Here is a 12965-nt window from a genome sequence, read left to right on the forward strand (position 1 = left end):
TACAGGGCTCACATATACAAACTTCCTGTGATGATTTTAAAATTCTGATGGATATTGCTAATCACCTTAAAAAAAATTGTTAAGTTCAAAAATTACATAAGGAGCACTTATAAAGAAATCTTGGTAATAGATAGGATGAACACTGTGCCACCTATTTAATCACTCTAAAATGACAAATAATATGGATAATATATGGGGAATTTTCTAGTGAATCATGATGCCCCTAGAAGTCGTTGACCTAACAGCTTTTGATGAGACAGTTGAGGAACTGAATTGCTCAAGAAATTGTTTCAACATAATTTTAGGTAGTTAAATTTAGGTATCCCAGTGCCAGGGATGATACCCAACTCCTGGATATTCTAGGAGTTTATTTTTAAAAGTCATGGCATAAACATTAAGATAACTTAATCCCTATAAGAACAAATCTGTTGAATCACCAACTCTGAATGATTATAGGATGAATACTTCAAACTTGTACACTAAGATTAGGAGGAACTCAAGACTGGCTAGCTAACATACTGTGGACAGGAAAGGCTTATTTCCATCCTCATAGCATTGTCAACATCCATGATCATGTCACTTGGGCAAAGGAGAGTCCACTTGATTACACTGAAACTCCTCTCTATTAGAGAAAGTTTATTGCATGACATGGCTCTTTACACTGCATTTATTGATTACTTCATATTTCTTTGAAGAAATTAACAGGTATTAAAAATGGTTATAGTAACTGGAGGGAATATTTTTTAAGATTTTGTCAGGCATTGTTTTGCCTGAAGTAGGTGAATAAGGTATAATTGTTAGAACCATATTCCAGCACGATGAAGTGTTACCTCATTTCTGTTTAAGTATAACTAATCTTTTCAAGAATGCATTTGCAATAATTTCATTATCTGGAGTTTTGATATTAAATGATCTCCACAAAAGTCCCAATTTAAACCCCTTGTTATTTTTGGCTATGTAACTCAGTGAAAGACTGTTTACAAACCCAGCCTTTCAATTTATTAGAAATGAAACATGCAATCAAAAGTTTTCAGTATTGATCCAAATCTCCATTACCAAACACTTGAATTTAGGCTATGGATACTTTGCAATAGTTTGCATTTCCTAAAAGTAATAAATAAATATCAGTTTATTAAATTTAAATTCATCATTGGAAGATATTTTATGTTCACCCTGTGTGTGTGTGTGTGTGTGTGTGTGTGTGTGTGTGTGTGTGTGTGTGTGTGTGTGTGTGTGTGTGTGTGTGTGTGTGTGTGTGTGTACACTTGACTTTGTAAGTATGTATCTTGGCTTCAATATCTTTTCATATAACACTGCCTTTCTAATTCAAAGTTAGAAAAAATGCTCATAAAATATAATGAAAAAAAGATTTATACTCACAGTGGACAGACCGAAAATGTAGGAACTGACATTGAGATATGATATTCACCTTGCCTTAATATTACTGTTTGATTGGACGGACATTTGATACATACATCAGGTGTGGAAGAAGCAATTTCTTTTTTATCATCGATGACAAGTTGAACTAAAAAAAAAAAAAAAAAAAAAAATATATATATATATATATATATATATATATATATATATGAACATAAATAATCACAAAACACAAGAACTCTTCTTTTAAAATTAAGTAAATACCAAATAATGTTATACATAAATGCTTAGATATCTAAATTTATTCACTTCATGTTTCAAATGGAATCATACTGAACATCTTATACATAGATCAGTAATTCTCAAAGACAGTAGAACTTACTGTCTTTCACAAAGACATTCAAAGACTTTGCACACTGCAGTGTCTATAATTATCCTATGATAATTTCAGTCACTGGGGTGTAAAGTAATCTTACTGTCTATGATCATCACCACATTACTAAAATCATCCTATTTTCTGCTGTGATTTTCTTGAAGCATATTATTCACTCTGTTGTTATTCACACCTTGCTATTCATAACAAATTTCTAACACCTCAGACATGCAATCTTGTATAACTCCAACATATTACTGTATTCATCCTAAGGAAGGACATGTAACCATCTCTGAAACACTGGTGTAATTAAAATATAATAGGATCCCAGTTATCTGAAATACGCTTGGTCCCAGTTACAAAAACAACTGGGACCAAGAGTACTTCAAATAGCTGATTTTTTTGGATAATCAATTCCAGATGCACTCAATCTACATAAAAGGAAAGGAGGGAAAAAATTAATGAGAAAAAAATTACAGCAATTTGCATTTATTATTTACACCTCATATCCTATAAATGCTTTATACAGCTTTAAAATAATTGCCAATGTTCTGCTGCCTGGAAAATGTTAGTCTTTTTTCTGCTACAAGATTCTGTATTTTGATCGAGCATGTAAATTGGCTGCCAGTCAATTCTTACTGCAATTCAGCCCATCTAGTAGTAATCTAAAAGTGTTAAACACTTTAGAGGCTTTTGGTTTCTGTGGTATATAATGTCCCCCCCCTTCAATTCTCATGATTTGAATTAGTACCTAATTGAAACCACTGAAGCATTTGCTCATCGTGAAAAAGTGATAACCTGGATCATTCCAAAAACAGCCTATAGCTAATGTGCAGTTCATTATTGTTGTCTCTTGTTTTGAGCACTGATGTTAAAATGTTCAAAGAATTTATAGAATTTATAGAGTTCATAAAAATATACAGAGAAATGGAAAATTATGGAAAATTTTTATTATGGAAAATTATTTTGAAAGACTATACAAATAAATATTTAAAGATTAAAAAAAAATTAATTTTTTTAAAAATTAAAACCACAAACACTAAGTGTATTAGGATCTATAGTACAGTGGTGCCTCACAATTAGACTATAATCTGTTGCCGAATTAGAGTTGAATTGCGGGTCAATATTTTCCATATAAGTTTATGGCAAACTGATTAATTCGTTGTCGGAGAGAAATACACAGTATTATTGACTTTACTATATTCTACCATATAACAAACGAAATTACAAAATACATAAATGAGTACATACATTTCATTGAGCCTTAGATGTTGGAAGGATGTTTTATTTATCTTGTTCTACCCTTTCTCTTCTCCTCTTGGCTTGAATGGAGATGAGAAATTGATCAAGGGTGGACTGTCTCTCCCTCTTTTTCAAGATAGCCTTGAAGTGATGCATAGTAGTGTTGTTAAACAAGTCTGTCATTCTAGTTCCAACAGCAGTGTTGGGGTGCCATTTTAAACAAGCAGACTGCACCTTCTCCCAATGGAATAAAATTTCTTTAATGGCAGCTGTTGGCATCGGCCCTTTTTCCCTGTCTTCTTCAAGTGAAATTTCCTTTTCTCTCTTTTGCTTCCTGTTCGCCGAGTGTTTTGAGTTCTTCCACAGTTGGTTCGTCATCCTCCACAAGCTCTTCCACACCAGCCTCATCAACTTCTATGTCTAGGTTCTCCGCTGTCGAAATAATTTCTCGCATGGCCGCAGTTGCTTCTGATTCTTCAGCGGCTTGGACTGCACTGTTGTCATCCCGAAAAAAGGAAGGAACAAGTTTCTTCCATGATGCACAAAGGGTCCTCTGTGTCACTCCCCCCCCAGGCAGTTTTAATAAAGGAAATGGCGGGAAGAATATTGAACTCAGTCTTTCAGAACTCCTTCAGTGTCTTATCAGAAGAATGAGTCATGTCGAAAAGCTGTGAAAACAAAGCCTTGGTGTAAAGTTTTTTAAAACAGGCAATTATTTCTTGATCCATGGGTTGGATCAGTGATATGGTGTTTGGAGGCAAAAACTGGACAAAGAAGTCAATTTCAAGAATGTTTGCCAAGTCTTGGGGTGGGCACTAGCATTGTCAAGAATCAGCAGTGCTTTCAAAGGTAAATTGTTGTCAATGAGGAATTTTTTTTTTACGCTCGGGGAAAATTCAAAAATCCAATCTTTGAAGACTTTCTGGCAGTTTGGACTTGATGATTTTCTTCCCAAAGCAGCGAGGATTTTTAGAGTAGTAAACGAGAAGTGGCTTTACTTTAAAGTCTCCACTTGCATTTGCTGCCAATAACAAGGTAAGCCTATCTTTCATAGGCTTATGTCCTGGGAGCATCACTTCTTCTTGTGTGATGTATGTTCGATTTGGTAAGCGCTTCCAAAATAACCCAGTTTCATCCCAGTTAAAAATTTGCTGTGGCAAGTAGCCTTCCTTCATGATTAAATCTTCAAATTTTTTCACAAACTCTTCTGCAGCCTTTTTATCTGCACTAGCTGCTTCCCCATGTCTGAGAACACCATAGATACCTGTTCTACCATTGAATCTGTGAAACCACCCACGACTTGCCTTGAATTCATCAGTTTGATCTGAGATACGTCCTGGAATTTTCTTCTGCAATTCTTCAAAAATTAACCTAGCCTTCTCACAGATCATTGCCTGAGTTACTGGATCCCCTTTCATCTGCCTTTCTCTAATCCAGGTAAGAAGCAGCTTTTCCATTTCTTCATTGATTAAAGATCTGTTTCTGTCAGAAATTTTCATTGCTCCAGCGAATACCCTAGCACCTATAATCTTGTCTCTTTGTTGCCAAAAAGTTGCCATGGTTGACCGAGGGATGCCATACTCTTGAGCTAAATCTGTAATTGTTCTACCTTTCTGCACTTTATCTATAATTTTTCTTCTTTTCTATGCTCAACCAAATGTGTTTCTTTCCTGAATTATTCCGCTGTTCACTTCTCTTTGGACCCATTATCAAATTTCACTCAAAAAATAAATAACTGCCAAAGCACAAAATTTTTTACTTTATGAGAAATGCAGAATTACAAATTAGCACAAACAACTCGAGCAAACATGAACTCAGACTACAATTATTAACGAGATAATGTTGTCTCATAACCGAGGAAGAACTGACGGCATACCTGTAGCTAGCTTTGAGGGCGGCTAACGTAGCTGAACGATTATAGGGTCTATTCCCACTTTATCTATCAATGGTTAAATGTTACTCCTGCTCTTTAATACCATTGGTTAAAATGTATGAACCAACCGTCACTATTTAGCGCTATTTAGTAATGTTAAATGCAGCTACGTAGTCCAGAAAAGAATTCTATCATGCAATATCATGTAGCGTTTGCGCCGGCCCGTGAAATCCAACTGTCGAATAGTGGTACGTCGAATTGCGAGGCACCACCTGTACTTCATCCACAGATTGAAAGTTGAGAAGACAAAAGAAGATACTTACTGACATTAGACTTAAATTTTGTAGATTGTAGTTTTCAGGAAATACATGTGAAGGGAGGTTGTTCCAGAAAACTGAAATTGAAGGAATAAATGACGAAGGAGAAAAATCGGTTCTGCGAGTTTAACGTTCGACAGTAAAAGGATGCCAACTGGTTGTGGCATGTGTTCAGACTGCTTCAGAAGAGAGAGGGGGAAATTATAAATGCCAATTCAAAAGAATAGTGCCTATGGAAATATCTATAGAAAAGGCATGCAGCAGAAACAGAATGTCTGTGAGAAAAAGAATAGAGAGATTTTGTTAGAGATGGGCCATTAATTACCCTAACTGCCCAGTTTTGATGTGTCAGTAAAAAAAAAAAAAGCCCAAGCAGGCTGGGTAGATAAACCATGCCACCTACAATATAAAAATTTTGCTATAAAATAAAATGTCTATAAACTATTTATATAAATATTTATTTGCAGAAATTTAAGTAATGGTGAATCTGTAGCATTTTTTAAGGTGAAATTTTTATGCATCACATCAGTATTACACAAGTGATATGGATGAAATTTACTCTTCTTTGCTTCATTTATAATACTTTATATAAGCGGAATCATGATTTTATGATATTTATGTAATAGACTGATCATATTAGAACTCTTTTTTACTCAGTGGAAAATGACACATAAATGAGGTATTAAAGGAAAAAATATAAACATATAACAAAAATATAGCTAAAAATTATAATGGTCCTAGGGCTTGTATAAAATACAAAATTATCAAAACTGTATGTTAGTTTCATTCCAATATTATGTTAATTGGGTTTGTTAAATGTCAGGGTTGCAGCCATTTCACACTGATCAGAATATCTTTTAACCAACACAAGGTAACATCACCTAAGCTCTCAGGATGATGTCATTATTTATATTTGAACTGGCATACAACACAATTCTATATTTTACAGGCCATCTTGGCAGAGCCTACTGTCTTTTTTACCTATTCCTGGCTTGTGATAATTAATGAATTCACTATAAGAATGGAAGGCAGTTCTAATATTTCTGCTCCCCCACTGCCCTTATGGTCTGAAATAGCAGTCATTTAAATTAATTTGTTAGATTGTCATAATAATACTTGATATTTAGGCAAATTATTGCTGTGTGTTTGCTAGGAACAACTTGCTCTAGTAGAAAGTGTTTTCACAAATAAAGAAATTGTGCTGTCATGAAAGAAAGACAATCTGTATAGCCTTGACTGTTACATTGCAGAACATCATCATAAATTTTAATGAGACCCAATAAGATTTGGATAAAAAAAAAAAAAAAAAGTACATTCCTATGAGAGATATCAATGATCTAGGCAAAGAAAAAGCCAATAAACAGAAATAAATAATAACTAAAAAGTATTTTTGTCTTCTCCAGAAGTTTATTTTGTTTTATAATTTTGTTCCTTTAGCTAAGAACAAACTTTTGTTCCTTTAAGTACTTTTTGCCTCTCTATTTATGCTACCAGAATAATCTTACAATATACTGTACCAAACCTAATGTCCTGTTTTAGTTTCTCCTCTTGTATCAATAATTTTATATTAGCATTAGTAGAGGCATATGATGAAAGAAAGCAAGCTTCCAAACGTTTTTCCAGTTCTTCTTTGAATTTATTTAAGCTATCAACTTCTACAACAATTATAAGTCTGTTCCAGCAATCAACCACCCACTGGCTAAAGACAATTTTTCACACATCTATTCTACAACTGTCTTTCCTAAATTTGAACTTATTCTCCCTCAGGTCCATTATCTGAGCAAGAGGAAGAATCTCATCAGCATTGAGCTTGCTCAAGCCATTCAAGCCCTTACACACCTCAATCAGATCACCTTGCAGGTGACTAGTCTCCAGATAATGCAATTTACAGAATTTAAGCCTTTCTTGGTAAGAGCATCTCTTTGTTTCCCTCACCAATCTTGTTACCCTTTTCTGTACTCTTTCTAGCAACTCCACATCTTTCCTAAGATGAGACCTCCAGATCCATGTGCAGTACTCAAGGTGTGGCCTGACCATTGCCTTACACAAAGGGATAGTCACCTGCTTATCCCTGCTAGCAAAATTCCTGTATATCATTGACAAGACCCTATGAGCTGCTCTGGCAGTCTGTCTCCACTGCCCTGAAAACTTTAATATCTGACTGCACAATTACCCCCAGATCTTTTTCATTCTTCATTACCCTGAGTATAATACTGCACAGTTGGTATGTTACTCTGGGATTATTGCTACCCATATGCAATACTTTACATTTGTCAATGCTACTCTTCAGTTGCCACTTCTCAACCCAACTTCTCTAGATCCTGTTGCAACAGCATCCTCAGGGCCATTCGGAAGTGCACGGAATGCATGATCAACATGCAGGCGGCAAATGCTGTAAAAATTGAAAACAAGCAGAGTTACCTCACTTGCCCTAAACCACAGGGACTAGGAATCAATTATTACTATGCTAACCAGAGACACATCTAAATTGCGGATCCTTTGATCCTTGCATTTGACGTTCTGAAACTGAACAGTGCATGAGAGGAACTATTCCTGTACATATGTAATTAGCATTTATCCTGTGGTGTTCAGAGAGCGGTATAAACAATAACAAAGCAGAGTAAAGGTCTACTTCAGTACTCCAAAGCATGAAGTTTCGTTAAATTTATGGTTTTGAGGTTAATTTGCCATTTTCACAACAATCTATACAGTCAAAAGACCCTGCTGATGCTGCATAAGCTCATACACTTGCTTTCTTGCATCACATGCCACTACTACATCAAAATTATTTTTTGCATCCAGTTCCTTTATGACCACATCATAGCATCCAATAAAACTGGTCAGACAAGACTTTCCCTTAACAAACCCATTCTGTGTCTGAATTATAACTGCAATCTTGTCTAGATGATCCTGCAATGCTTCTTTAACCAATGACTTCATTATTTTTCCCGGAAGAGAAATTGAACTAACAGGTTTGTAATTAGTCATGTCACCATTTGATCCACCTTTGTGAATTGGGGATAGGTTCGCACTTTTCCAGTCCATGGGGACCTTCCCTGAGTCCAAGGATGCTATCATAATTATGGCTAAGGGTTTGCTTACTTCCTTTGCTGCCTCCTTTAATATAACTAGATAGATCCCACTGTCCCAGGTGCCTTTCTTATATTTAACTTCAACAATTTCTCCTTCACTTTGCTCTCAGTTATTACAAAATCATTTAGCTCCCTATTAGAGTTTCATAAAATTCTGGCCTCCACTTCCCTACAGAATTCCTCATGTGTGAATGTAGAGGCAAATTACTCATTCAATTTGTCAGCTATCTAAGCAGGATTATCAACAGTCATACCATCAATATCAAGTGGACTAATCTGAGTCATCCTCTTCTAGAGTTTACCTAAGTAAAGATGTCTTTGTTGTTTTTCTTTGCAGTAAAGAAGTCTTTGCTGTAAGATCATTATTTTCAGTAATGTTTGTTCAGTATGGCAAAAGATGTAAGGGTCTCTCTAGAACAGATAAAATTAGTTTTTTTAGTCATTGTGGTCAAAAAGTTTTTCTCTATGGTTTGGTATGCTTCATTATCTTAGTTTAATCACAATTTTCATAAGTGTCTTTTAAAATGCAAGTGTCATAAAAAATTACAGTTATTAGCTTATATTTTATTATCAATTAATTATACTATCAAGTTTTTTAGCTTAATTATATAGAAGTGAGATGTAATTACTAGTGCATGCAATTGCTTATAATAGTTATTTATTATTCTGGTTATTTCAAGACAGTAAAATTTGATATACGAGTGACTTAACAAGTTTGAATTTGTCTGCTGGTACTGTCAGTAGTTTTTAGCAGTAACTACAGGTTTTAAGCATTAACAAACTACTTCCCACCCACCACTCAAAATGATGCAAGACTGGAGCCATATTTTTCAGATACTTGAAAGTCAGACCATGCTACTCTTGTAGAGGATTCATTTGTTAAAAATACTGTCCAGGCTTCTCCAAGTAGTCTCGCATTTCACCCTTTAGACAGGTTTTTTCTGATAAAATATATTAATCCCTCCTTAGTCCTCTTTTCTGTTTACATTCATGGTCAATTTGTTTGGGTAAATTGTATAAACTAGTGTTAATATAAAAAAACAGAATTCAGAGTGAAACTGACTAATCATACTTTAAAGATACAAAGAAACAAGAATAAATTTTTTTTTTCCAAAAAATATACAAATATCAAGATAAACACAAAAGATTGAGCAGAAAAAAAAAAGTACAAAAGACTTTCAATTATCCAGGGAGGGATTTCAATTATCCACACAGTGATATTTGATAGTAGGATCTGTAGAGTGAGTTTTTTCATGGAATTTTGAAATTTTTTGAAAAGATAAATTTTAAATATAGAAGTGCTTTAAAATGTTAATTAGTTCTTATTTTGACTTTACTGCCCAATGCCAGAGTACAGTCAAATCAGAATTTAAAAATAACAAAAAATTGTAAAATAAAACCTTCGTTTTGTTTACAATTTGATTATTACTTTTTTTTTGATGCAGTAATATATCTTCTACATCTATTTATGTATTAATTGATTTGTTTTTAAAAAAAATTCCGTATTTCTGTGAATTCCACAAAAATACAGAATTTGCCTGTTTGAGCTTTTTGTAAGCTCAAATCAGACAACTGAAGTCAACAGATGCATTCTTCTCTGATTTTTCAAAGCTATTTTCATGCTGTAATCTATTATAAACCGTCTATAATGAGTTGGAAGGATGGCAGCACATACTAAAAAAAATTAAGACAATTCATACATTAATGGACTCACTGTTGGAAGCACTCCTCTAAAATGTAGACCTACATGTATACTTCCCAAAGCCAACATGTTAAAAAAGTAGATCTACTAGGCGTATAGTTAATAAATTTCACGAGTTTGAAGTTCTGGTCAAGACATCAAAGGCAGATATTGTTGGGATATCACAGACATGGTGTCACACGAATATAATCAGGGCAGAATTGAAATTTGGGGAGTACAATGTGTACAGAAAGGTTAGCTAGGACAGAAAGGGAGGAGGGGTTATGCAGTTAGTTAAGAAGCACACAAAATCTAAGGAAGTGCATCCAATTAGCATTAGTAGACAATGCAATGTTGAGTCAGTTTGGTGTGACATAAGCACTGGAAAGAGAAAATGAGTAGGTGTGTGTCGCAGGCCTAATGAATCTGATGAGTATAATGGGCAATTCTGCAGAGAAATAGAGTAGGCCAGTAAATCAGAAATGTTTTATAATGGGGGATTTTAACTTTCCAGATATCGACTGAAACTTGTGGGTTGGTCACTCGCATACTAGCAAGACTTTTATGGATTTATTGGATGACCGTTTTCTACAGCAACATGTTCGAGAGGCAACCAGAGGGAGTAACACTCTTGATCTGATAATCAGCAGTGATTATTCATGCGTTAAGAATCTGCAGACAAAGGACCGCTGGGTAACAGTGATCACAATGTATTGATGTGGGATTTACTTAAAGATGAAACTTCCATCAAGGGTAAAGGGAAGGGCTTTTCCTTTCTTAAAGGTGACTACAGGGGTCGCAGATAGTTTTTAAATTCTATACAGTGGGATCAACTGATGATGATACCAACATTGAATTCTAAATTTCTAAATGGGAAGCATTCGGGGACTTAATCTTGGAGGTTACTAGGCTTTCACACCAACTAAGAAATACCGTTCAAGGTTTAGGCCTAAATGGATGTCAGATAAATTAATGAGGCTCGTGGCAGAGAAAAAAAATGTATAGGATGCATATAAATTATCAGGCAACACAGAAGCCTATGGCACATATAAAATATGTCTGTAAATCAAGTCACAAAGGAGGTTAGGCAGGCGAAGGCAGATTACAAGAAATCTTTGGCAAAGGATGCAAATAAAAACAGCAGAGTTCTTTATTTATGTGAACTCTAAAAGGAAAGGGATGAATCAGATGGGACCACTTAACATAGATGGATTGACCATTGATAAACTGAATGAGTATTTTGCATCTACATTCACACATGAGGAGTTATTCAAGGAGGGGAATGCCAGAAGTTTATCAAACTAACATTGAGCTAAGTGATTTTGTAATAACTGAGAGCAAAGTGGAGGAGAAATTGTTGAAGTTAAACATAAGGAAGGCACCTGGGGGGACAGGATCTATCCAGTTATATTAAAGGAGGCAGCAAAGGAAGTAAGCAAACCCTTAGCCATAATTATGAGAGCTTCCTTGGACTCAGGGGAGCTCTCCATGGACTGGAGGTGTGTGCAAATGTGTCACCAATTGACAAAGGGGGGGTTCAAAAGGTGACACAAGTAACTATAGACCTGTTAGTTTAACTTGTGTTCTGGGGAAAATAATGGAGTAACTGGTTAAAGAAGCACTGCAGGATCATCTAGACAAGACTGCAGTAATAGTTAAGACACAGCATGGGTTTGTTAAAAGGGAGGTCTTATCTGACCAATTTGATTGTATACTATGATGTAGGCAAGGAACTGGATGCAAAAAATAATTTTGATATCATATACTTAGATTTCAAGAAAGCTTTTGATACTGTGGCACATGGAAGACTACTGTACAAATTGGAGCGGTATGGCATTAAGGGTAAGTTGCTACAATGGATAAAGGGATGGTTGAGCCAGAGATGACAGAGTGGTAATCAATGGACACTGCTCTTCATGGATGAATGTTTGTTATTTGGTTTTTAGGAGCATTAGCAACTAAGGCCATATTGCTCCGGGGATATGCGGTGGTTATTCCCTGACCTTTCCGCATCCTCCATATTTGGTGGTCACGGGCTTGAACCCCAGTCTAATCAAGAAGCGTGTGCTACACAATGCTGCTCCTGTTCACCTGGCTATGGAGGCACTAGGACGAATGTTATTAGAGGAGTTCCCCAGGATTTGGTGCTAGGCCCATTGTTGTTTTGTGTATTCATCAATGATATTGATGAAGGTATATCAGGTTTAATATCCAAGTTTGCAGATGATACAAAGGTTGTCAGGGTTGTTCAACAGTGTGCTACTCCAACTGGAACTAGATAAGTTGGGCAAATAGGCTGAGGTGGCAACTGAAGTTTAACATTGACAAATGCAAAGTACTGCATATAGATAGCAATAACCCATGAGAAACGTACCAATTGTGTGGTACTACACTCAGGGAAGTGGAAAGTGAAAAAGACCTGGGGGTTTGCAGGCAGATATAAAGTTTGCTGAGCAGGGCAGGTCATGGAGTCTTGTCAATGATATATAGCAATTTTGCTAGCAGGAGAAGGGACAGGGAGGCGATTATCCCATTGTACAGGGCAATGGTCAAGCCGCACCTAGAGTACTATGTACAGGTCTGGAGGCCTAATTTTAGGAATAATGTAGAGTTGCTAGAATGAGTACAAAGAAGGGCAACAAGATTGGTGAGGGGAATAAAGGGGCGCTCTTACCAAGAAAGTCTTAAGTTCTGAAAATTGGAGCACACGTTGAGTAGGCACATGCAAGGTGATCAGAGGTGTATAAGGCCTTGAATGGGTTGAGCAAGCTGAATTCTGATGGGATTCTTCCTCTTGCTCAGATTAAGAACCTGAGGGGCATAGATTCAAACTGAAGAAAGACAGTTGTAGAATAAATGTGCAGAAATTTTCATTTAGCCAGCAGGTAGTTGATTGGTGGAACAGACTTCCATCTCTTGTTGTGGAAATTGATAGCCTAAATAAATTTAAGGCTGAGCTGGACCGGCATTTGGAATGATGGTGTTGTTGTTTGGTTTTTAGGAGCATTAG

General features: G+C 35.7%; 1 protein-coding gene across 1 annotated transcript in view; it reads right to left on the reverse strand.

Moving 5' to 3' along the window:
* LOC150082247 (uncharacterized) overlaps positions 1–12965 on the reverse strand; it is a 299068-nt gene that overhangs the window by 137472 nt on the left and 148631 nt on the right. Inside the window, exon 5 of the mRNA XM_090379208.1 lies at positions 1381–1525. Coding sequence (XP_090235334.1) covers positions 1381–1525 — 145 coding nt within the window. The remainder of the gene's footprint in view (positions 1–1380; positions 1526–12965) is intronic.

This window comes from Mastigoproctus giganteus, chromosome 8, assembly GCF_048544385.1.
Source record: "Mastigoproctus giganteus isolate SK-2022 chromosome 8, ASM4854438v1, whole genome shotgun sequence".
NCBI lineage: Eukaryota > Metazoa > Arthropoda > Arachnida > Uropygi > Thelyphonidae > Mastigoproctus > Mastigoproctus giganteus.